General features: G+C 44.3%; 1 protein-coding gene across 7 annotated transcripts in view; it reads left to right on the top strand.

Annotated features, from left to right (window-relative positions):
* LOC147009523 (uncharacterized) overlaps window positions 1–27,110 on the top strand; it is a 38,071-nt gene that overhangs the window by 5,419 nt on the left and 5,542 nt on the right. For 2 of the 7 annotated variants that reach the window (XM_085861308.1, XM_085861307.1), the window contains exons 2-4: window positions 13,959–14,033; window positions 14,659–14,712; window positions 20,354–20,497. In XM_085861308.1, coding sequence (XP_085717434.1) covers window positions 13,959–14,033; window positions 14,659–14,712; window positions 20,354–20,497 — 273 coding nt within the window. Of the gene's footprint in view, window positions 1–13,958; window positions 14,034–14,658; window positions 14,713–20,353; window positions 20,498–21,541; window positions 23,162–23,790; window positions 26,572–27,110 lie in introns of those variants that run through there. The other 5 variants (XM_085861305.1, XM_085861304.1, XM_085861303.1 and 2 more) reach the window with 5 other exon arrangements.

The following is a 27,110-nucleotide window of genomic DNA, read 5'->3' as shown; positions in this document are numbered from 1 at the left end:
ACATAGTTTTTTATAGACGTACTCACACTCGATATGTAAATACTTTATAGACGTACTCACATTCTATATGAAAATACTTTATAGACGAACTCACATTCTTTCTGTAAATACTTTATAGACGTACTCACATTCTACACGTACATACTTTTTAGACAAACTCACATTCTATATGTACATACTTTATAGACGAACTCACATTTTTCTGTGCATACTTTTTTCGACGTACTCACATTCTATACGTACATACTTTATAGACGTACTCACATTCTATATGTACATACTTTATAGACGAACTCACATTTTTGTGTGCATACTTTTTTCGACGTACTCACATTCTATACGTACATACTTTATAGACGTACTCACATTCTATATGTACATACTTTATAGACGTACTCACATTCTATATGTACATACTTATAGACGTACTCACATTCTATATGTACATACTTTATAGACGTACTCACATTCTATATGTACATACTTTTTAGATGTACTCACATTCTATATGTACATAGTTTTTATAGACGTACTCACACTCGAAATGTACATACTTTACAGAGGTACTCACATTTTATATGTACATACTTTATAGACGTACTCACATTCTATATGTAAATACTTTATCGACGTACTCACGTTCTATATGTAAATACCTTATAGACGTACTCACATTCTATATGTACATACTCTGTTGACTTACTCGCATTCTATATGTAAATACTTTATAGACGTACTCACATTCTATACATACATACTTTATATACGTACTAACATTCTATACATACATACTTTATATACGTACTCACATTCTATACATACATACTTAATATACGTACTCACATTCTATATGTACATACTCTGTTGACTTACTCGCATTCTATATGTAAATAATTTATAGACGTACTCACATTCTATATGTACATACTTTATCGATGAACTCACATTTTCTGTGCATACTTTATAGACGTACCCACATTCTATATGTCCATACTTTATAGACGTACTCACATTCTATATGTACATACTCTAATGACTTACTCGCATTTATATGTCCATACTTTATAGACGTACTCACATTCTATATGTACATACTCTAATGACTTACTCGCATTCTATATGTAAATACTTTATAGACGTACTCACATTCTATATGAAAATACTTTATAGACGTACTCACATTCTATATGTAAATTTGACTTCCGGTTCCGGTTTTGGAGCAGCGAGACTTCTCCTTCGGGGCTCCCTGCTGACGTTATCAAAGCTAAGTTTCCGGTTGTTATTTGTCCCGTTTTAACTGTTTAATTTTCTCACCTACATGTTACTGTGTGTTGCTAGTTCGGTTTTGTTTCAAAAATCGTGCTATTTTGTGAGTATTTTTGTCGACGTTCTTACCTGTGCTTGAGGCCTAGGCCTAGACTTGAGGCCTACCGGTTCCACTCGGTGTTCGATCGTTTTTTTTTTTGTTTGTTTTTTCCCCCCATTATCTTCAATTTCTATCCTCCCCATTACCTTCAATTTTGATCCTCCCCACTTTCCAAACATCCCCCATTCTCCCAACTAATCTCTTTCTTATCTCAAAAAGAAAAAAATAAAATAAAATAAAATAAAATAAAATAAAATAAAATAAAATAAAATAAAATATACCCTACAACAACACGCTCACCTTCTCCCGATTTTGCTTCTTCTTCTTCCTCTTAACTTCCTCCTCGTCTTCTTCCTCGATTTTTTTTTTTTTTACACTTCCATGACCTAATCTGTTGAACTCTCATACATTAATATTAACAACAACAAAAAAAAAAATATATATATATATATATATACCCAACAACAACAACAACACGCTCACCTTCTCCCGATTCTTCTTCCTCTTAACTTCCTCCTCGTCTTCTTCCTCTTTTTTTTTTTTACACTTCCATGACCTAATCTGTTGAACTCTCTCATACATTATTTTTAACAACAAAAACGATCTTATAATGCTTCATCTTCCTCTCTCACACATGTGGTACTCTTTACTGTTTCACAATGCACTAATCTTCTGCTATTTTAACAGACTGCTCTCATTTCGACCTCTCCTTCATTCCTTGCCTAAAAAATCCAACTATTACAGCGGTTCTTCTCTCCATTCTCTGAATTCGCCTTCATTGCATCCATCAAGAATTGTGTTAAATCGCATCTCTGACCTAAAACTTTTAAAAACCACAGTTTGCCATGGATGCTCGCTTTCCATCAACCATTCTTTTTTTCCAACTTCAGTGCCAACTCACCCCCTCACCCCTCACTCTCACTCTCAAAGCAACCATCCCACTCTCTTCTCCCTCCAAGCCTCCCTCTCACCTCTCTCAAAATCCCCCCTCACCTTTCTCCCACCTTTCATCCCCCTCACTCTTCCTTCTCAAAGTTGCCCCCCTCTCTCATCCACCAACCTGCCTCCCTCCACTGCCCTCTCACCTCCATCTCTTCACTCCACCTCCTCAAATCCTCAACTGCCTTCTTCCTTGTCTCTTGTCCCCCCTCTCCCCCAGCACCACAGAGCCTTTTCTCCTCCTCATTCGGTCCCCTCCCCTCGTTATTCTGCAATACCCCACACTCCTTCAGCAACCCTCCTTACCTGCCCCCCTCGTCCCTTGTCCTACCCTCCCCCTCCCCCTCCACCTCCTGCACCCAAAGCCTCCTCCCCTTCCTCTTCATTAAAAGTGTGGACCTCAAATATCCGGGGCCTTCGCTCAAACCTTTCAGATCTTTCCATGCAGGTTGCCACTGACAAACCAGACATTATCTGCCTAACAGAAACTTTCCTCTCCCAAGACGTGTCTGACTCCCAAGTATCTCTCCCTGGCTACTCACTCCTCCGGTATGACAGACCTGAGTCTCGTCCTGGCGGTGGAGTTGCTCTCTTCATCAAAGACTCTATTCCTCACTCTCCATGCACTGCCCTCACTCCCCCACACCCCAAGGAATACCTCTCGCTGCGGCTTCCCCTCCACTCCCACCTCATGTTTATATGTGTACTGTACCGTCCACCGAACAGTGATGACTCCATCTACACCTCACTATCCGAAAACATGGACCATCTTCTATCTTCTCATCCAAACTCTCTCTTCCTCTTATGTGGTGACTTCAATTGTCATCATGCCAGTTGGCTAGGTGTGGGTACCTCTCTCACCTGCCATGGCACCTCAGCAAAATCTTTCTGCGACTCATTGGGACTGACTCAATCGGTCAACATCGCGACCCGGATCTCAACCAATGGTACTCCATCTCTTCTGGATCTGATTTTGACAAATTTCCCTGACAATATCTGCTGCTCTTCCTTCGCTCCAATTGGTTCTTCTGACCACGTCCTTGTCAAAGTGGACATCTCTCTGGCTGTTATCAGAGAACCACCTCACCGCTGTCGACTCTGGCATTTCACTCAAGCCGACTGGCAGGGTCTCCGAGCAGCCATCAAACTTACAGACTGGTCTCCTATCACTACTTTCTCAAACATCAACTCATCCTGGGAATTCTTTCAAAGAAACTTGCTCTCCCTCATGCACAGATTTATCCCCTCTCGTGTTCAGTTGTCTTACCCTTCCTCCCGCCCTTGGTTTACTGAAGCTTGTGGCGAGGCAGTTGTCCTGAAACAACTTGCCTTTGCCTCATGGAAAGCAAACCCAACTGAGGGCAATCTCAGTTCTTTCCACAAAGCTCGGAACAAGTGTGTATCTACCCTCAGGAGAGCCAGAAAACAACATCTTTCTCATCTCAAGTCTGAACTCTCAAACCTCTCTCCCTCCTCAAAAATCCTGGTGGCGTTTTAATCAAATCTGTTTCTGGTGTATGTTCCCCCTCCATCCCTCCCTTACCTCAAATGGCCGCACTGCTGATTCCACACGTGATAAAGCTGAATGTCTAAACTCGGTGTTTGCAGCTAAATCTTGTGTCCTAAACCCATCACTTTCTCTACCCACTTTACCCAGTCGCACCCAACTGTCCCTGGACTCTGTGTCCTTTTCTCCTGACAAGGTGGAGAGCTTGCTTTCAAACCTCGAGTCAGATTCTGCAACCGGTCCAGACGGCATCAGCCCACGTGTCCTCAAAGCCTGCTCTTCTGCTCTTGCTCACCCTCTCTCTGTTCTATTCACCCTCTCATTTTCCCAAGGTCATCTGCCATCTGCTTGGAAATCTGCTAACATCACTGCCCTGCATAAAAAAGGTGCAAAAACAGATCCCTGTAACTACAGACCAATCAGCCTTCTCCCAATCATCAGCAAGGTGATTGTGGTGAATGGAAGGTCGTGACGTGTGACCACGTGATGCCCGGCCGAGCACAGAAGAGATAAAGCTGAGGTTCGGCTCGGCCGCGGGGTTTTGTCCCTGGGGCATTGCCGTTTTATGTCGCCGGCTCACTTGGTGCTCATTGAATGGTGAGAACACTGATTGATATATAATACTGATTTATTTTGCGGTGATTAGTTGCGCGTGTGTACCTTACTGCTTGTACTCCATACTGCGTTTGTATTTCCTGGTGTGCCCGTAGAAGCGGCTTCAATCAAATGGAATAAAGCCTAAACTCTGAAGGTTCTTCTCTCGTCTTCATTTCAGTGATGGAATCCATCATCGCTTCAGATATGAAATCCTTCCTCTTCTCCAATGGCTTGATTTCCGATCATCAATTTGGTTTCAGACCAGGTCACTCTACCCTGGATATGCTGCTTCTGCTCTCCCATCAATGGATGGAGGTCCTCAATGCCAGACAGGAAATCCGAGCCGTATCCCTGGACATATCACATGCTTTTGACACAGTCTGGCACCCTGCCCTACTCACCAAACTCTCTTCCCATGGTATTCAAGGCCATCTCCACTCATGGCTCGCAGACTTCCTCTCCTGTCGCAGTCAACGTGTGGCCCTAAATGGAGTTCTTTCATCCCCTCTTCCTGTGCAGGCTGGAGTTCCTCAAGGTAGCGTTCTGGGCCCTGTTCTTTTTCTGGTTTTCATCAATGATCTCTCGGACTCTCTGGAAAATCCTCTATTTCTCTTTGCCGACGACTCCACCCTCTGCCGTACCATCTGTCATCCCTCAGACCGGCAAGCAGCAGCTTCTTCGCTCACTGCAGATCTGGTTAAAATCACAAACTGGTCCAACACGTGGAACACGTCTTTCAATCCAGACAAATCTCACACTCTCACTATGTCTATTCGAAAGGACCGTTTACAAACCCCCCCCCCCCCATCCACTTTCTCAACAATCCTCTGGAAGAAGTCTTTTCTTTCAAGCTTATAGGTCTCACTATCTGCCATGAACTTTCATGGGAAAGTCACATTTCCAACCTCGCCTCAAAAGCCAGTCGCCGACTGGGAATCCTCCGTCGTGCTAAGTCCTTCCTCGGCCCTCCTGTGCTCCTGACCACTTACAAAGCTTTTGTCCGTAGCCTGATGGAGTCCTGCTCTCCCCTCTGGGCTGGTCCTCCTGCCTCCCACCTTTCTCGGCTTAACGCTGTCGAAACCAGGGCATTTAAGATCATCGGCATCTCCCGCAATGAAGCTGAGTCTTTGGGCCTCTCACTCAATCACCGCAGGTTGGTCGGTGGTCTTTCTGTCTTCTACCTGTACTGTACTGAATTGGGAGATGCTTAGCAGGCAGACACGAAGCGGAGGAACAGTCGAGCCGGGCTGTGTTGCACGAGTGCGAGCCAGGGCGTACTGTGCCCGCGGCTCTCCTTTATTCCGTACGCGGTACACTCACGAGCCGGCCGACTCCAGTATTACTACGACGCCTCAGACGGCGTGCACACCTCATATCCCTCGCCGACCCCCACGGCCACTCCTCCAACCATCACGCCCATCATGCATCATCATCATGCCCCTCCCCGCGGGCATGACTACACCACACTCCTCCCTCCTAAAAGTATGATTATTAAATGATCAGTATTATAAGAAGCATGCAGAACACGAAGGATTTCGTATAATAATCATGGAAATAAAATGAAAATAACAAAGTATAATAGCACATCACATCATATAATGCGTGGAAGCGAGCTACTGGAGAAGCACAGCAGCACGACTCAGCAAACCCGCCCCCAGGCAGACCTGAAACAGATAAACCTTTCGAGGCCGGACCCCCGCTGTCTGGAACCCGCGGCGCCACCGCCAGACCCAACCGACTTTGTGGGGGCGCTGAACAGCACCCTTTGCCGGAAGCAACAAACACTCCCCAACCTTCATGCACCATAATCAGTTAAGATTCCACCGCATGGCCAAAACGGCCTTGAGCGCACCCAGAGAGCCACGCCCCAGGCGCCAGGCACGTCTGACTTCGCTGAAAGCAGAGGTGGGGTAACGCCGACCAGCGCACGAGTCCCGGCCCCGAGTCGATCTCCGAGACCCACACGGCAGTTAGACAGTAGTAATTCCATTTAAACCCCGCTCAACCATAAGCTCGTTATAAATCAATAGGAATAACATTCGAAGCATCGTAAATTCATTTTTCCGTACAGCGCGCTTTTGATAAAATCCCAGCACATGACAAAGCAATTACCTGCGGCCTGGAGCAACTGGAGGCTAACAAACCTTCTTTATTCGCCCCCACATCACATTGACCATAATCCAACTCCCATTGACTGATCTCCGCCACATCCACTTTTATATGAGAACTGCTGGCATTTATTTCAACAACGTTAAACTGCATCACTAGAGCAAGGAAAAACACATATGCCATGAACAACAACCCACAACCCACATCACGAGTCCGCTTCTTGGTTGTCGACTTGATGCTGCGACTCGCGACTCCCTTTAATGCCACGGGCCCACCGCCACCTGTTGAAGCTGCCTGAACCACACCGATGCGCATTGCCTCACGAACCCTGCCGAAGCGCGGGAACTCATCGCGAACGAAGCGCGGGAACTCATCGCGAAAGCTGATATGGCTCTCGCCGCTCCTGGAGCGCACATCATCGCCGCAGGCAGCAACGAACGGTGGCTCCCGCTGCATCGACGCGGCCCCCGTCGCCAGCACCTCGCCCTCGGTGCACGAAGGTCTCGAAGAGAGCACTGGCACATCTGGAGGCACGGAGCAGAACCCGTTCCGACCCAAAATGGTCCGGCTCGCCGAGCCCGGCTCCTGCTCCGGCTCGCCGGCATCATCATGCCCCGGCTGCAGGCTGATCTCCAGGTCACTGGGGTCCTGCTGCGGTGCCCCTTCGCTCCCGGTGCGATCGTGCTGCGGTGCCCCTTCGCTCCCGGTGCGATCGTGCTGCGGTGCCCCTTCGCTCCCGGTGCGACCGTGCTGCGGTGCGCGCTCTCGCCCCGCACCGCTAGGCGTGCGAGCACCCTGCGGCACTTGAGCCATCGCGCGGACTTGCGCGGTCACCGGTGTCTGCTCGATAGATGAAACAGTCGCGATCGCCGAGTCGAATGTGATGTCGGTCAATGGCTGCTCGCAGACAATGTCAATGGCTGCTCGCAGACCAGAAATAAAATGATCTCTGATCCGTGCCGGTTGCTCCACTGCCGTGAATTTGCACGGCACAGCCCGAATGCGATGCGCGGCCAGCACGAGAGTGGACTCAACTCGACACCCGATCCGTGCCTCGCTCACTTCCCCCCCCTGCCACTGATCTTGTCATTTCCGGATCAATCGCAAGCAGGGTTCGGCAGCAGGGACGGAAGGATCGCCTCGCACACCGCCATCTATGACCGTAACAATGGGCGATGACCCTCGGCCCACACACACGTAGAACGACCTCGAGAGCCCAGACCGCCGTCCGGTGATTGCATTGCCACGCTGCGCCCACGACCCGCGCCGCAGACCGTGCGCATGGCCGTGCGTGCCTGGCCCATCGCGATGACCCCTAGACCATCTGCTGTGTCCCGACCATCGAGACCTCGGATATTCTCCAGAGCTTGTGCGACGTCCAACGCCGCGTTCGAGCCGAAATGCGTATCCTCGACAAAACGAACAAGAAAATGAACCAAATGAACGAACGTTGCCCACTCGACGTGGCCGAAGTCGATTCCGACGAAGGCGGGCATGCGTACGTTTGCCATGCACCGACCCTTTGCCATGTTCGCGCCGGCGGGCAGCACCTTGGCTCCGTAGCCTGGAACCGCACAGGTCATTTGCCGCCCTTACACACGTCGATTCGAAAGTCCTCGTTCGCCAACTGTACTGTACTGAATTGGGAGATGCTTAGCAGGCAGACACGAAGCGGAGGAACAGTCGAGCCGGGCTGTGTTGCACGAGTGCGAGCCAGGGCGTAATGTGCCCGCGGCTCTCCTTTATTCCGTACGCGGTACACTCACGAGCCGGCCGACTCCAGTATTACTACGACGCCTCAGACGGCGTGCACACCTCATATCCCTCGCCGACCCCCACGGCCACTCCTCCAACCATCACGCCCATCATGCATCATCATCATGCCCCTCCCCGCGGGCATGACTACACCACACTACCGACTCCTCTCCAGCCTTGCCCCCCCCTGCTCTCTCTGCGATTTGTCCCCACCACATTTCCACAGGGCGCTCAAGGTCCGCCAACAACCCCCTTCTGGTAAAACTACCAAAATCACGAATCACTGCTCATCTTCACTCTTTCATTCCTCTTTTTTCCCGCCTTTGGAATAAACTTCCTCACTCTATTCTTTCCCATTCTTCCCTCCAGGCTTTCACAACAGCTGTTCACCACCACCTCTTATCTTCCCCCATCCAAATCCTCGATCTTTTCTACCCCCGATAATCCACCCAAGCCCACTTCCTTCAATTCTCCTGCTTTCCTTCCTGAAAGTCCCTGAAATGTCCATCTTCTCTTCGCCATGTTCCCCGTCCCATCCCCATCCCTCTCCCTTCCACAGTTCACCTAATGTGTCTTCCCCACTGTTTTGTCCCTTCCACTCCCGCCCCTCTTGTCTCATGCCTCCTTGCTGTGAGTTGTGTGTTTGCTCTCATACGAGCCTCGACCAAGGTATACAAAAAATAAAAATAAAAAAAAATAAAAACTTTTTATAGACATACTCACATTCTGTATGTACATACTTTATAGACGTACTCACATTCTATATGAAAATACTTTATAGACGTACTCGCATTCTACACGTACATACTTCATAGACAAACTCGCATTCTATATGCACATACTTTATAGATGAACTCACATTTTTCTGTGCATACTTTTTTCAACGTTCTCACATTCTATACGTACATACTTTATAGACGTACTCACATTCTGTATGTACATACTTTATAGACGTACTCACATTCTGTATGTACATACTTTATAGACGTACTCACATTCTATATGTACATACTTTATAGACGTACTCACATTCTATATGTACAAACTTTATAGACGTACTCACATTCTGTTTGTAAATACTTTATCGACGTACTCACATTCTCTATGTACATACTTTATAGACGTACTCACATTCTATATGTACATACTTTTTATGGACGTACTCATATTCTAATAGCACAGGAGATCCTCGTATAACATGAGGGATGCATTCCCATAAAATGCCGTGTTTTTCAGGCAATATTTAACATAAAAAATGGGGGTTATGTTCCAAACGGGGAAGATTTAAACCTTTTTAGGTTGAAGACCAACATATAAACCTCAAAAAAGCAGCAAACAATGCATAAAAATGTTTAACAAATAAAAACTTTAAAATGAATTACTTTTTAATAATTGTTATCATGATTGGGGTTGGATACAGTACATATTGCTTGTGGCAGGCTTATTCAGGTGCGGCAGACTGTCCCGTTGAGGTCGAAGGCTCAGAAGATGAAATGGCGGCTGATTCATGTGGGAATTTTTTGAAGAACTTCATAATGGAGACTTGAGTGCCTACATTCATTTTCTGTTCATCGACCTCCTTGTAACATTTCGCTGCATTCTCCATCTCCCTCCGCACCAGGAACGTCTCATGCAGTCGGGATCGTGTTCATCAAAGATGGCCATCGCTTCATAAACCAATTTGAAACCTTTAGCCATGACCTTTATTGTGAGGGTTTTAACTAGCACAACCTCAGGACTTGATTCTGATTCCTCTCTGATGCGCTCCTCCTCCAGAGCCAGAAGATCTTCATTGCTCAGCTCCTCCCTGTGTGAGAGAAGTAATTCCTCAACATCATCTTCATCGACCTCGTCAAACCCCACTTGCAGGGCCATGTCCACAAACTGTTGCCTTGCTTCGCCGACTTCAGCCTCCGTGAAACCTTTGAACTCAATCACTGCCTCAGGCCAGAGTTGATGGAGATGAAGATGATTGAGATGAAAGTGTGGCTGGGCATGCGTTTGCAAAAGTCCAGTTTCATCGAGCTTAAACACCTGGCTTGGTGTGTAAGGTCTAAGTCACATTTGCCACGGCGGCCGTGGGGTCTACAAAATCTACGGCCACTAGCAATTATAGGGCGGCCGCAATATTTCCACGGTCACACAATGTAGCAGTCACATATGTTTTTATTTTTCGGGTAGCCGCACAGCGTATTTATAAATTGTGGAGACCAAAAACGTGGGGGTGCCGTACGGTCTTTGATTTGATGTCGCACGGTGACCTTAGGGCGTTCCTGCGGCGGCCATATAATTTTCAAGGCAGACGCAAGGTGCCCGCAAGGCAACCGCAGGAGGACCGCGGGGGGACCACAGGGGGACCGCAGGGGGGCCCCAAGGCAAACGTGCGGCCAGACGGACGGTCACGAGTGGATTCTTTTTTTTTTCTTTTACCAGTTCTTTTGTTTCGGCTCGTCGAATTGCTACGGCGAACGTAGAAATGAAAAAAAGTTATAACTCCGCGCTATAATTCCACGGCGACCCCTACGGTCTGTAAAATATAGCCAAACAGTGTAGGGCCACCCTGAGGCCACCGCAGAAACTCTGCGGCCGCCGCACGTTTCTGTCAATTCAGAGGGCGTATGGCCGCCGTATCCTCACCATGCTTCACTTTTTGGAGATTGCAGGTGTATGACATGAATGACTGTACTTTTCCTCAAAAATGAAAGGGGCTTTTCTACTGCCTTGACAGAGCCCACAACCCGTGTCTTGCACTCGGTTATCTTGAGTTGTGTTCTGCTTTTAGAACTTATCCTGTCCTATCCATCAGAATGAATTTTTGCTCCAATGACCAATCCACAATCTCTATCCTTATCTTGATTTGTCACCTTTTACTCCTGGATCTGGGGGGGGGGGGGTGTTTGTTTACATGAATCTTTTAGAGTGTTACCCTAATTTGTTTTGTTCTATATGCCAAGACCTTCAAAAAAAGTTTGGGTAACACCTCCAGATCAAGTACGTTTTCTCTGTAGGGTCCATCTTGTATTCGCAGTTGGCTACCAGCAAACCATACATGAACCAAAATGCCCGGATTGGGTTTAGATGGAATAAATCATTATTAAGCATCCATAAGTTATTAATTTTGATTTACTTCAATTATTATGCATTGCTTAACACATTTTAGCATGATTTATTCTCTTAAAACTTGGTTCACAGGAGAAAATTACCATATTTTATGTAATTGTAGTCAAAAATAGCTTTCAACTTGAAAGTAGCTCAAAGTTTGATGGTCTCTGAATGACTTAATATTAGATACTTAGTAAGTAGAGTAAGTAATACTTAGTAAGTAGAGCTATAAACTTTGGCCAAAAGTTTCATTATTAAGTTCTCTGAGCAATTCAATTTTCATATTCTCACAATGGGGCTGTGTGTGATGACCAGAGCTCATTGTAAACCAAAGTCACCCCTACCCCCAAATGGCCACTTTTGCGGTATTTCATCAAATGATGATATCTCCTTAATTAAATGCCATGGAAAGTAGATTTTTTTCAACACATATAGGTTATTGACCCCAAGGAATTCATTGATAACATTTTTGTATTTTTTTAGCTGATCTAATTAGCATAATCCCAAGATGTTCCTCAAAATGACTGCCAAAATAATGAAAAGTACACATGATTTGACATTGAAGCTTTAATTAATGGTCTAAAACAGTGATGTGCATATGCTTCAATCCTACAGGGACTATATTGAGACACTCATCTTAATTAAATGTAGGGGAACTTGGGGCACAACCACATACCAGTGTGCGATTGTGTCCCAGGCCTCGAACACAGCCACACACTGGTATGTGGTTGTGCCTCATCCAGAATGTGCAGAATAGTTTACATGTATTTACCTGTTATGTTCTTGAGGAGATGGGGGTCATATACAATTGCCAAAATTAAAACTAGCATTGATTCCAAATAGGTAGTTGTCCAATTTACTTTAAGTGTGTGGTTGTGCCTCCAATTCCCCTAGTATGTACAACATGTAGTACTAATAATATCCTTTTTTCAGGGTTGTGAAGAGTTGGATAAAGTGCCAATGATGGAGTCTGTAACTCCTGTAAAGTCATCTCAAGACCTCTGTTATGATGCAACAAAATGTATTATCTGCCAAAAAGTAGGCGATGATAAGACAGCAAGCACAAGCAATGGCTGCAAAAGGATACGGGAAGCCAGCGGCATACACAATGACCATGTTTCCAAAAGACTGAAGCTTGTTGAAGGAGATGGGTTTTGAGATGAGATCAACAACAAGTCAGGAACATATTGAGCTATTTGGCAGCAATGTGTATGTAACTAATAGTATTGATGAATGTGCATTGTGCACCACTGTATTAATGGTTGTGCATAAACCAGAACTTATTTCAATGTGTAAACATTAAAATTGTTAAATTAATATTGCTTTTGACTTCTTTTAATAGATAGGCTCGAGGAAGTGGGAAGGATATTAAGTTAGAGTTTCATCTTGAATATTGTTCTGCATTCCGAATTTTCAATATTTTGGCAGCAATTTTGGAATTATTAATAAGTAGATCAACTCCAAAAACTCAAAATAATGTAACCAATGAATTTCTTGTGGTCAAAAATCTATATATGCATGTAGTATCAAAAATCAACTTCCCATGCCATTTAGTTGAGTAGATATCATCATTTGATGAAATACAGTAAAAGTGGCCATTTGAGGGCAGGGGTGACTTTGGTTTACAATGAGCTTTTTTCAATATTTTGGCAGCAATTTTGGAATTATGCTAAGTAGATCAACAACAAAAACTACAAAAATTTTATCAATGAATTCCTTGGGGTCAATAACCTATATTTAGTACAAAAAAAATCAACTTCCCATGCCATTTAGTTGAGGAGATATCATCATTTGATGAAATGCTGTAAAAGTGGCCATTTGGGGGTAGTGGTGACTTTGGTTTACAATGAGCTCTGTGGTCATAACACACAGCCCCATTGTGATAATATGAAAATTGAATTGCTCAGAGAACTTAATAATGAAACTTTTGGCCAAAGTTTATAGCTCTACTTACAATATTAAGTCATTCAGAGACCATTAAACTTTGAGCTACTTTCAAGTTGAAAGCTATTTTTGACTAAAATTATGTAAAAATATGGTCATTTTCTCCTGTGAACCAATTTTTAAGAGACTAAATCATGCTAAAATGTGTTAAGCAATTCATAAGTAATTGAAGTAAATCAAAATTAATGATTTATTCCATCTAAACCCAATATGGGCATTTTGGTTCAATTATGGTTTGCTGGTAGCCAACTGCGAATCCAAGATGGACCCCACAGAGAAAATGTACTTGATCTGAAGGTGTTACTCAAACTTTTTTTGAAGGTCTTGGCATATAGAACAAAAAAAAAAAAATAGGGTAACGCTCTAAAAGAGTTATGTACACAAACATCCCCCCCCCTCCAGAGCCTATACTATTTATCTTTATCCCCTTGCCAGTATGTTCTGTTGTTGCTCTGCTAAACTGTAAGTTTAACCTTGCTCTGCCTTGAGCCTCGTTCTTGTTGAAACAATCCCTAAAATGTATCTTTGTGTGAAGTTTTTGCAATATCGAAAATTGTAACAGTTGCTTTCAAATTATCGATGCTTTTTATTCCTACAAATGTTTCTTCAAGTTTGTCTCGTGCACCGATTTATTTGCAGATTTCATTGTGAAAGTGAAGGTTGAGTCCGAATTCGTTGATGTTTGGACACCGCAAGTTAGAGGGCTGAACCATGGTAACTGTTTGCACGTTAGAGCTACAGATGATGATGAGTGTACATTCTATGACGCATTATTGTCTCGATGCCTATTGCGAGGCTCTTTGGTGAATCGAACACTAAGCTCGTAAGGAACCTTCATTCCTTCCGCACATTTGTGGGCATGTTTGGGGTAAAACACGTGCATTGCCGGATATGACCTTAAGCGGTCATTTACCACCCTGCAATGCGCTGGCAGGATGGCCTGGAGGTGTGCATACTTTACTCTGAGCTGTCCAACTTGGGTTTTAATCGCAACACGGCTATAAACTGTCATCCCAGTGCTTCACATGCAGGGCGATTCATTGATGTGTGCGCCGTCCCTTGGATGGACGATAAACTGGGCATCCCATCTGCCCGCATTAGTTGGTGAACATAAAGATCCCATTGTGTTCTTTATGAAGAGCAGGTGAACGATTGCCGGCACCCTGACCAAATTCTTCCACTAAACTACATGGAGCATTGATTGCATCAGCGACGTAGCCACACTCTCAGAAGTGAAGCAAAACCAGCCAGAGGCCGCATACAAAATGAAATGAATCAAAATGCAATTCCCCATAACGGAAAATCACATTGAGTTGTCACCGGATTTATTTTGTTCCAGATTTTGACCGGAAGGCGAAAAAAGATCCTGAGTTTGTGGATTGTCCCATGATAGGTAAGTCTTGAAGAAATTGTTAATGTTGAGGCTTGAACATTAATCTGAATAAATAAGTTCCTCCTCACCAATCTCCGTTTGAGGTCAACTAACGATGTTGTGTTAGCGGAACATTCCTCCCCCCCCCCCACGAGGATGAACCATGTGACTCGCCATTGTCAATCATAATGCTCTGTGGTTGTGCAATAGTTCCTGTCTGTTTGTTTGTCTTTCTTTCTGTTTGTCTGTCTGTCTGTCTGAGCATGATATCTCAAAATGTTATGGATGTATTCAGACGAAACTTGGTGTACAGGTTGGGTGTGTAACAAGGACGAAATGATTAGATTTTGGTGAAGATCCAGATAATGAACTGGATACTGTTATGTTCAGTTACGTGCTTTTGTTCCGGTTGGTGATGCGCGTGCATCGTGTTTAACTGGAGAGTTTTATGTTGCCGTAAGTGAGGATCAGGGGGGAGCTTTACGGCAGGGAGAGCGGCGCCGTGTTTTGTGAAGATGTGCAAGGCACGCAATAAATGTGTTGGTTGGTTTCCCATTCTAAAGTAGTTGGAGTCGTTTTTTTCTTTTCTTTTTGAACCTACCACTGTAGCGCCCCTCTACCGCTCTCAGTGGTTATGGACAGGTCAGAATTGAAGTCTTGGGTTCGTTGCAGCTGCTGGTGCATTAGGGTACCAGGTCTGTCGGCTTTCTCAGTCCATGTTACGCGCAAGGTGGCCTACCTCCTGGGTCTCTACCTCTTCATGGTGCTCGGTTTCTCCTTGACTGAAACTGCGGCACAGAAGGTTGCTTCCCCCCAACAGCGACAATGGTCGGCGCTGTTTGATTGCCTCGGCTGCCTCTCCGCCTTCATTCACCAGCCCATTGGTGATCCCAGTGATCCAGCCACTGTGCCATATTCCCCTCACCCTGCGGGATGAAGTGACAGCCGAGCTGAAAGCCCTACTGGATTCTGGGATTATCGAGACCATCAATGCCTCGCCCTGGATCTCCAACCTGGTAATAGCAAAAAATAAGTTGGGGGGGGGAGGGGGCTCCACATTTGCATGGATCTGCATGCTGTGAACACAGTGATCACCCCAGATAAATATCCACTTCCAACAACAGAGGAGCTCACCACCCATTTCTACAGCTCCACTGTCTTCAGTAAACTGGACTTGAGACAAGGCTACCTCCAGGTTCCCCTACACCCGAGCAACAGGGACCTCACTGCTTTCATCACACACGCTGGCGTTTTTCACTACGCCTGCATGCCTTTCGGTCTGAGCTCGGTGCCCATCTGTTTCCAGAAGATAATGTCGTCCATCTTCGCCAGCGTCCCAGGAGTGTCCATTTACTTAGACAACATTGTGGTACATGGTTCCAATGCCTCCATCCACGACGAGCACCTCTGCCAGGTGTTCTGCAAGCTGGCCCAGCACAACTTCACGCTCAACAAGAAGTGGTGCATCTTTGCCGTGTCAGATATTGAGTTTGTGGGGTTCCGTCTCTCAGCCCACGGTATCTCTCCACTACACTCAAACTCGGACGCGATCCACCACGTTCCGGAGCCTATGTCAGCTGCACAGTTTGCCTCCTTTCTAGGTATGACAGCATACTATCTCCGCTTCTTGCCAGAGTACTCAGCGACAACATCGCCCCTGCACCAGCCGCTGAAGAATGAAGCTTCCTGGGTCTGGACTGTGGACTCTACCAAGAGGCTGTGCACCAGCTGAAGCACCAGCTCACCATAGCACCCATCCTGGCACATTTCGACCACGCCAGTCCCACATTGGTCACCTGTGAGTGACCCCTCTGCCACAGCGTTGGGGACCATCCTCTCCCAACTTCAAAATGGGATGGAGAAGCCCATCGCTTTCGCCTCTTGGGCATTGAGTCCTACCAAATATAAATATTTGGTGGGGGAGCGTGAGGCTGTAACTGAGCTTGTGAACGCTGGCACATATACCTATGTGGCCGGGCTTTTACACTTCGCACGGATCACCAGCTCTTGCAGCCATGATATCCACCTCGGGTACAGGACACAGACCGCTCTGACTGTACAGAAGGGCGGATCGCTTCCAACTGTACAATTTCAAGCTTCACTTCACCCCAGGCCAGGAAAACGTGGTAGCGGACATGCTCTCCAGAGCTGTCGTCGCAGCCGCACCTGCCAACCGCAATGTGGACATGGAGGATGACTTGATTCAACTGCTGCCCACCCCTCTCCAGGGTGTGGTTTCCCTCCTTGAACTCCAGCAGGCATCTGCGGAGGAACCCCTCTCTAGCACCTTGCGCTCCTACATCACGGGAGGCTGGCCTTCCTGGGTGCCCGATGAGCCAGCACCATTTGCCAGGATCAAGGAGAAGCTGTCATGCTAGAATGACACCTGTGTGGCTCAAGGTCACTGCACAGTCATACCATATGCTCTGCGTGCATGAGTGCTGGCTGGCTCTGGTGCATGAGGGACACCTGGGTATCATCAGAGTGAAGCAGCATTGCCGGGACTTGATGCGGTGGTCTGGTATCTACCACGATATGGAGGTAATGGTCAGAGACTGTGCAGCTTGCCTGCTTTGTGGAAAAACGGGCAAACCTGCCCCCACTGCCTCTGCAATCGCTGACCTGGCCTTCTCGGCCCTGGGACCACCTGCAGATCGATATCTGTGCGGAAATCCATGGCGTACACCACCACCAGTGCTACCTCATTGTCATCTATGATCTCCATTCCAAATGGCCTGAGGTCTTCCCGATGGGCTCAGTAACCTCCCAGGCCATAATCAACATCCTTGACACTGTCATCTCCCTTTGGGGGCTGCCTCAGATCATCATTACAGATAATGGGCCGTAGTTCATCTCTGCCAAGTTCTCCACCTTCCTCAGTGATAGGGGGATCAAGCACATCCGTACAGCTGTCTATCACTCACAGGCCAATGGGAGGCTCAAGCGGTTTAATCAAACCCTCAAGAATGGCATACGAGCGCACCTGGCCCAAGGTTGCGCATTTCAGATAGCTCTCCTCCAGGGCAACCCAGCACACGACCACAGGGGTCTCGCCAGCGCTGCTAATGTTGGTGCGAGAGCTGAAACTGCCACTGGATAGGCTACGTCCACCTAAAGTTCGGCTTCCCACACCTGATGTTTGCACCAGAGTCAGTCAGCACCAGCACTGCATGAAGCAGTGGTTTGACAGAACTCACAGAGTGAAGTCGCCTGGCATACGTGTCTCGGACTGGGTTAGGTCTAAACGGCCCCACCATAGCGACAAGCTCCAGTCCTTCTGGTCCTCCTCTCTAAGTGTTAGTCACCAGCTTGGTTCAGCCACTTTCCAGCTCCACGACGGGTCCCAGTGGCATGCCAGCCGGCTGCGCAAAGTACTACCTCCAGAACCTCAGCCAATACCGTTTGGTCACCATAGAACTTCTTTCTGGCCCTCCATTTCAGATGTTGGGACCAATGGAGGGGACCTTGAACGTGTTGTGCCTGCAGCACGGTCCACGCGGGTTCGACAGCGTCTGGGCTACCTACAGGATTTTGTAACCTCTTTCCACATCTAAACGCTGTGCAGATAAGAAAAGGGGGGGGGGGAATGTAATGTTCAGTTATGTGCTTTTGTTCCGGTTGGTGAGGCGCGTGCATCGTAATGAACTGGAGTTTTCTGTTGCCGTAAGTGAGCGGCGGGGGGTGCTTTACGGCAGGGAGAGTGGCGCCATGTTTTTTGATGATGTGCAAGTCACGCAATAAACGTGTTGGTTGGTTTCCCATTCTAAAGTAGTTGGAGTCGGGTTTTGACACCATAATAGATACTAGAATTTTTATCCTCACCAAAGGAGAGGGTATTGCATTTGGGTCCGTTTGTTTGTTTGTTTGTCTGACTGGCTGTTTGTTTGTCCGCACAGAACTTTAGTGTTTTTCTCCGCAACCGTTTGTCGGATTGAGACAATTTTCACCATTGGTGCGACTACTCATGTAGAATGTTTTAATGATAATTATGACACAGGTCACCTGGTGTGGCAGCCATATTGGAAAAACTTTGGACCTCTGTATCTCTGAAACTGCACCAAGGAAAAAATTGAAACTTGGCACATAGCAAGTACTCATGGGGAATAAGTGATTTTTTTTTTTAATGACGTCATAGGTGCCTTCGTTATCACGTCAAAATTGCATATGTAGAACCCCCACATCGAATCAGTATGAAATTTTTAAGGGTCATCTCGTGATTAAATGGTCCACAGAATAACAATTGACGTCATCGGTCACATGATTCGCAGCCATATTGTTTTATTTTTTTTAAACCTTAAAAAATATTTTTCAGTGAAGTGGCTGAACAGATCGAGGCGAAACTTTACACGTATGACCGCCTGTCGATGAGGAAGAAAAAGGTCACACTTATGATGTCATTGGTCACATGGTTTGGCAGCCATATTGGATTTATCCTAAAACCTATAAAAAAATCTTCTTCTCCAGAACGGCTGGACAAATCAAGGGGAAACTTCACACAAATGTTTCCCAAGCCTTGGTTGTACAAGTTTGTTAAGGAATACTTGATAGGTCACATGGTTTAGCAGCCAGATTGTATTGAAGAAAAATATTCAATAATGTTTTCTCTGGAACCGCTCAAGCAATCGATGTGAAACTTCATGCTTCTGATGTAGTAGAAATGGGAATACATGCTTTAAATTTCAACTTCATCGGACACGTGGTTTGGCAGCCATATTGGATTTACCCTCAAACCCATAAATAAAAAATAAACCACTCAAAAGAAGTCCTGGCAAGGGTCTGCAATCTCTGATTGCTCTTTTTCTTGTTTTTCAACTGATTCTTCATCATTGATCGAAAGTGCTAAAAACGATACAGAGCATAATATCTCAAAAGGTTATGGACTGATTCGGACTAAAATTGTTCTCCATACGTTTGGTGTGTGAAGCATAATGTTACAACCTCAAAGCAGATTAAGATGTTGTAGATTAAATTGCAAACGAGGCTCAAAAAAAAAAGATGTAGTTTCAACGGTATTTTACTTTGTGGAAGATATAAAAGGTAAAAAGAAGTACTTCGGAAGGATACAGGTGTTGACTTTGATTTCATGGGGGCAATGAGTCCTTAGCTGTCCTAAGCTTCCGAAAGGCTGAAATGATAATGTCCAGAGCCCATTTGTCTGCTCATTCGTTTCTACATGTCTAATGTTGCCCATAATAACAGTGTTTATCAATCCTTTAGTGAAAGCAGGATAGGTTACACTTTCAATTCGCCAAAGTATTTGGGAGAACTGTGATTCAGCCGAACAGAAAATGTAATCCATTCTTCTTTCATCCAAGCCTGTTTGTACACGGTGTCTGTTCATGATAGTCATGATTTTGCAAATTAAATGCACATTCAGGCAGTTCTCACGGGTGCAAAAGAAGTGTCCTACAACTTTTGTTAGGAGAGTGTATATTTTGAACTCTCTGCAAATATAGTTTGACAGTGGAACTTTTACTATGTTCTGCTTTTTGGTTGTACAGATGGTTCTGTGAGCCTTCATGGTACTTTGTTGTTGGCTTGATAATTTCAAAAATTGTGCATTTGTCCTTTGAATTCACTTGTCCGAGCTGATTTTTTTGGTCATAAATAAACTGGTACACAGTGTCCTCTCTTTGACGGACTGATATCACATTGTTTGCAGGTGAATCTCATCCAGTGAAGACAGAAATTTTCCAAAGTGACATTATTCAAACTCCCCAGGAGGTTTTGAGCAGAGACTGTGTAAAGCAAGAACCATGTGTTTCTCCTCTCAAGGAGGTCAACCCTGCTGATTGGTTGCTTGACGGTGAGAAAGGTTGCGCATAAAACACGCGGCACTGCATTATTTCTTCAATACGTGACTTTCAAAATGATATATGAATGCTAACTGAGGCACTTTGCGTATGTGCTGTGTGTGTTTTCTGTTACTCGGTTTTGTTCGCCGGGGACTTTTAAACCATCGTTACAACCAGTTTAAAATTTTGCCTTTTTTTTTTTTTTTAATCGCTTGATAGTGCCAAAGCCTTTGTAACTATGTGAAAAGTAATGTTAAATGATCCCCAACCCCATTCCTTAGTGGGTGGAAGGAAGTGTTTTCAGCCCTCATTAAAAAAAACAAAAACAAACAAACTTTGATTTCTTCAAAATGCCAAATAGTGGGGTAGAATATGTTAGTTAAAAAGTTCAATGGGAATTTGATGATTAAAGCAAACCACCTATCTAATCATCTTTATTAGTCCCCAAACAATTTAAAAAACAAACAAACTTGATGGACATCTCAAAAACATGTGGAATACCATTTTATGATCATCAAAATGGCTGGCTGCCATGGACGGGATGCTTTTAATCAGATTTCCAGTAATAATTACTTGACCAAGTTTAATGATATTGGAAACGAAATGTTCAGGATGATGCTGTCGAACTGTTGCTACTATTTTCAGACAATATTCCACAAACAATTGATGAAATGTATCCCAAAAGAGTAAATATGGGTGTTTTTAGTAGCACTTCAGTAGTTTTTTTAGTTTTTTTAGCACTTCAGTAGCCAACATTCTTTCGTGTAATGGACTAGTATACAGGAAAGACACTGAATGGGTTGATTATATTCTAAAATTTTAAAAAGTGATCCAAAGGCAATACATCGTTTGACAAAATATTTATCGATATATTTATGTAATATTTATTGACAACATATATTTTAAATGCAGTTTCCAAAGGGTTGCTCTTGTACAATCATTGTAAGAAATCATACAGCTATGATATTGCATTCATGTGTATTAACAACTGGGCATGAGCTTGTATTACCAAGATAAGATGAATTGTACACCGCCCCTCCCGATTCCATCTCCAGGCGCAGCTAGACGTCATTGCCTTCGGCGCCCGGCGATGACACGCACCGAAAGGGCGTACTCAGTTTTCACTCTGTTTGTTTTCTTGTTACTTGCAAAATCGAAGATTTTTCAAGTATGTTGATTCGTTGATTTTGTTATTCTGTCTGTCTGTCTGTCTGTTTGTCTGTTTATCGTCTACAAGTCACAATTTCAAACCAATCTTTACGAAACTTCACCACATGGTAGAGTTTGTCATAAGGAAGAAGCCTGTTGTTATTAAGGTCAACATAGGCCAAAAATCAACAACTAAGGTGATATTTCTAAAATCCTCAATTTTCATCTGATTGACTTGAAATTTGAAGAGGATTTATATTTCAGGACACTGAATTCAAGTAGCCAATTATTTTGGAGGTCCACGTTGGCCAAAAGATCAACATAGGCCCAATTTTAAAATTGTCAATTTTCATCCGATTCACTTGAAATTTGAAGAGGAGTTGCATGTTTGGTAATTTAATTCAACCACCAATTATTTATGAGGTCAAATTGGTTTTATGGATTTTTCAAGTGCCGTGCTGTGCACGACATCTTATTGTTTGTTTGTTTGTCCGGGCAATATCTCAGCCATCTTTTGAGCTTGGAAGCTGAAATTTGGGCACAATATTGAACAAGTGCTTTGGCAAAAAGGGTATTTTTTATTTTTTGATTAATCAATTAATTATTAATTACTTTATTTTCTCTCTCATCTGGGCAATATCTCGGGCACCTTTTGAGCGAGGAAGCTGATATTTGGACACAACAGTGACCAAGTGATTTGGCGATAAAAGGTGTTTTGTTTTTTTTATTAATCGATGAATTATTGAATTTTTCGATAAATTCCTTTATTTTCAAAAAGTTACAGATTTGGATGAAATGGTGGTGGTTTAGGTATGCTGTTAGCCAATTGAGAACTTAATTGTTTTACGATTATTATTTACGAGCATAGCCTACCCATCACTTCGCTGACCAACCAATTAGTTGTCCTGTTTGCCAAAATTTTTTGGGCGAGAAGGAGAAGGAAAGCAAGACAAATTTACCCGTGCATAGAGTGCTTTAAACCCTCCTCTCCATCCACCCCCTCCCCGTCCTCATGTCCCGCTCTCCGCCTTTGCCCCTCGTTTATCCTGATGTCCTTTCCCGCTACAAATGTCTCACACATGATGACAGGCTTTGACAGGCCCCTTCGCTTTTTTGGGGGGGGGTGGAGGAGGAGGGGGAGGAAGGAGAATGGAAGGAGGACAAATTTACCCATGTGAAGAGTGCTTTAACTTCAGCATTGCCCATGTAAAAATGGAAATTGCCACCACCATCAGGTGACACCACACGGTACACATTTACGAGGAGAATTTATGCCCCTTCCAGCCCCCACATCCCCACGTGAGACTATGGCCACACAGCTGATGTTACCCTCACACAAAGTTGTATTTGTACCCCTGAGTTTGATGTTTGTAACTTAAAATATATGGCTGTGCAAGAGAGAGAGAGAGAGACACAGACAGAGACACAGACAGAGAGACAGATAGATAGAGAGACAGATAGATAGATAGATAGATAGAGAGAGAGAGAGAGAGAGAGAGAGAGAGAGAGAGAGAGAGAGAGAGAGAGAGAGAGAGAGAGAGACAGAGAGTGAGAGGGAGAGAGTGAGAGAGAGAGAGGGAGAGAGAGAGAGGGAGAGACAGAGAGAGAGAGAGAGAGAGAGAGAGAGAGAGAGAGAGAGAGAGAGAGAGAGAGAGAGAGAGAGAGAGATATATATATATATATATATAGAGAGATTTTTTTAAGGTATATATTTTAATTACGCAATTAATCAATCAGTTATTTTACACCGCTCCCTCCCAATTCTGTCTCCATGTGCTGCACGGCGGAGTAAGTATCATTTGTACACATTCACCTCAGAAGTGCAAGAGGATGCAATTAAAAATCCCCCTCCACTCTGCTTCGTTTCCAATCTCTGCTTCGTCACCGACATCCTCAAAGTACCGTGTGTTGCATTAGGACCAGATAGCTCTTCGGTGAAGATCACAGAGTGAACCACCTGGAAACCATACCGTGAGCGATTGAGGAAACTTGGTCAGTCCGGGAGGTTCTTCCGCAGAACAATTAATTACATGGTCGTTTCACCTGATGATAAGGATACTGGACCCGGTAAATGATGTTCGTTTCATACAGAGAACTTGTGGTTCATGAAAGTTTGGTGTAAATGAATTGTTTTTATTCACTGTTTATGTTTTAGATTCTGATAAGAAAGTGAAGATCGGGATCGAGTTTGTCGCTGATTCGTTCCCTCACTATGAAAGTTTGAACCACTGCCACGTGAAGCACAGACTTCAGGTGTTGCACGAAACTTCATTGTTTGAGCTCCTTCACTTACAGAGAGACTTTACAACTTGAATTTCCCATTTAACTGAAGACATGTAATGGCTGATCGTACACGTGTTTCTGGCTTTAAAGGCGGTACAAGGGGAAGACCAAAAATATCTCGAGTCACCTCTTCTGAAGATAAGGAGTGATTGCGAATGAAGTCAATAATTATTGAATAGCCAATCTTCTCGAAATACCTCAAGATTTTTAGGTCTTTGAGAAAAGTATGGAATGAACAAGGAACATTACAAGCAATCTAAGGAAGCGACTCGGAAAAGGAAGTCGAGAAACAGCGGAGGAAATGAAAAATTGCACCGCAAAGCGGGCGTAACCCCTCAGCCCCTTGACACAAACCAATTTCAATATGGTGGCCATATTGAAAATCGCAGCGCGCCCATTTTCGAAAGGAACCTTCCTCTACTCAACCCCAACATACCCTGCAAAAATGGATTTAATCGGACAAGGCGTTCTTCTAGAAATCGACGGAAACCAATTTCAAGATGGCTGCCGTGGCGGCCACAGTGAAAATCGCAGCATGCCCATTTTGGAAAGAAACCATCCTCTACTCAACCCCAACACACCCAGCAAAAATGGATTTAATCGGACAAGGCGTTCTCCTCAAAATCGACGGAAACCAATTTCAAGATGGCTGCCATGGAGGCCACATTGAAAATCGCAGCGCGCCCATTTTCGAAAGGAACCTTCCTCTAATCAACCCCCAACACACCCTGCAAAAATGGATTTAATCGGACAAGGCATTCTCCTCGAAATTGACGGAAACCAAAAGTTGACAGACGGACACCCGGACGGACGGACGCCCGGACAACGCCTGTGAAGACAATACCCCTTAGCCCAATTCGGGCTGAGGGGTAAAAATGGATTAGAAAAACAAAAAGCTCGTAATCAAAAACAGATAGCTACAGAAGCTGAGGTCGAAAAGACTAAAATACTTGAAGGGCAGAGAGCTCGTAGTCAACATCGGAGGTTATACAGTACCTATAAGCAAGTATACAGTACCTGTAAAGCCATTGAAGGAGATTGCAACAGAGAAAAAAAATCAAGAGAGAGTAAGTTTTAGGCAAACTCAATATCCATTAGTACAGCGTGGGGCAGCGAAACGGGCGGTTTTAAATACTCAGTAATTCAATAAACATTTTGTATGTGCCAAATTACAAATATGCCATCTTGAAGACCACATCCTTGAGGTGACCTCCATCTCTGCACAGGCATTCCACAGGCATGTTTCCCATGACACAGCGTAGCATCTCCAAATAAATTCTGGCAATTTTTTGACGAAGTCTTTCTTTCGGCTCTTCAATATTGTGTGGGTGATGAGTGTTCCCTGTCATCCTTCCGAGGTCGGCAAAACGAGTGCCAGCTTGCTGGTATACCGTGTTTGCATGGCGACCCGTCAAGGATTGTGCCCAATAGCCAAGGAGACTGCTTAAGCAGCACCAATGCTCTGCACAGAGTATGGTCCCTTTGGATGGATGGATGGATGAGTGTACGATTTGCTTTTTAAGTGCCCCCATGAAGAAGTCATAGGCTGACAGGTCTGGGGACCTTGGAGCCAAGTAATGTCACTATTCCTGCAGATGATGTGGTTATGAAAAAGTAGTCGTATGGCGGCCATTGACACAACACTGGTGGTATGAGATGTTGTGCCATCTTGTTGAGACCAACTGGCCTCATTAACTTGAGGAAACCTAGTAGCGAGTCAGTCAAAGAAGTTGCGATCATGTTGGCATTGTGGAGATCGGTTTTTAAAATCTCCTGTTTCTCTGCCCCACCCTGGACTTGCATATGCCATTACTCGCAATTGAGCACAAGGAATCACTCGAGACAGAGTGATGGTGGATTACACATCAAAATATCCAAGTTATACAAGATACCACGGTGCTTTCTTTGTTGCTCTCAGTTGCTCAAGGACCTTCAAAGGTATCTTTCTGAATAATTTTCAAAGAGATTATATTTATTGTTATCCATCTGGAAACATCTGCTGTTCATAATCCATCCATTAGGACCATAATCTGTGTAGAGTGTTGATGCTGCCTAAGCAGTCTCCTTTGCTATTGGGCACAATCCTGGACGGGTCACCACTCCAACACAGGATACCAGCATGCTGGCACTCATTTTGCCGACCTTGAAAGGATGACAGGCAGAGTCAACCCTACCTGAATTCAGCAGCTAAGTGGGATTCTGAACTCAGGATCCTCAGATCCCAAGCCAACCACCCTAATCATTAAGCCAACATCAGGCATAAAGACTATAATGGATGACTTCAATATGGATACTTTTGGGTCTTACAAATAATGAAGGGAAGAGAAAGTAAATGTTTGAAGAGGATTAAGAAACTGAATGTGGTTATACCAATAGTGTTCATGATGGATGGAGAGAAGTTGCTCTAAAACACAAAAGGTTTCGAAAAAGACTCTGTAACTCATCATGATGACAGCATGGATCTGGAATTGTTTTTTTAATTTATGACCATTTGTCTAGGCTGTTATGACCACATTGTGTATGTTGTTGCCTGCTATCTGTGGATGCTCATACCTGTTATGCTCTACTGGTGAACTTGCAAGCCATTTTGCTATGTATTGAAAATGTGAACAATTTGCCAACAACTGTCATTTCAATAAACGTATTAACAAATTGTTATGGTCTTTTTTTTGTACACTGCTCCCTACCAATTCCATCTCTATGTGCTGCATGGAGGCATCGCTGGGTGCCGAAGGCTGGAGGATTTGTGATTTATTTATTTGGCAAGGGGGAGGTGTAATTTAAATGTACCTCTACTTGTCTGTTATAGTATTATTAGGCTGAATATCTTCATATAACTGCCCTTGAATCTCTGTTAAAAACAAACAGTAACTTCAAATGGAGAGTATAATACACATGTAAAAAAAAAAAATATATATATATATATATATTTTCAGACATCAGTGTCCACATATAAAATATGCATTATATTTATATATTTACTGAACAAATTGAGACAAATACAAACATTTAGTAAACTGTTATGCTTTAAAACACTGCATTGTCATGACAATAACTGAAGATCAAGTCTTAAACATAGGGATACTGAATAAAATAATTATAATATAAAAAATAAAAATAATACAATACTGAAACAGAATAAAATCACAAGTACATATTGTGTAAAGTATATATGGTTTTCGTGACAGTTGA

Source organism: Eptatretus burgeri, chromosome 17 (assembly GCF_056783735.1).
Source record: "Eptatretus burgeri isolate ZD-2024b chromosome 17, Ebu_testis_v1, whole genome shotgun sequence".
Classification (NCBI taxonomy): Eukaryota; Metazoa; Chordata; class Myxini; order Myxiniformes; family Myxinidae; genus Eptatretus; species Eptatretus burgeri.
The sequence above is the reverse complement of the archived record's forward strand: the minus strand, read 5'-3'. Positions and strand labels throughout refer to the sequence as shown.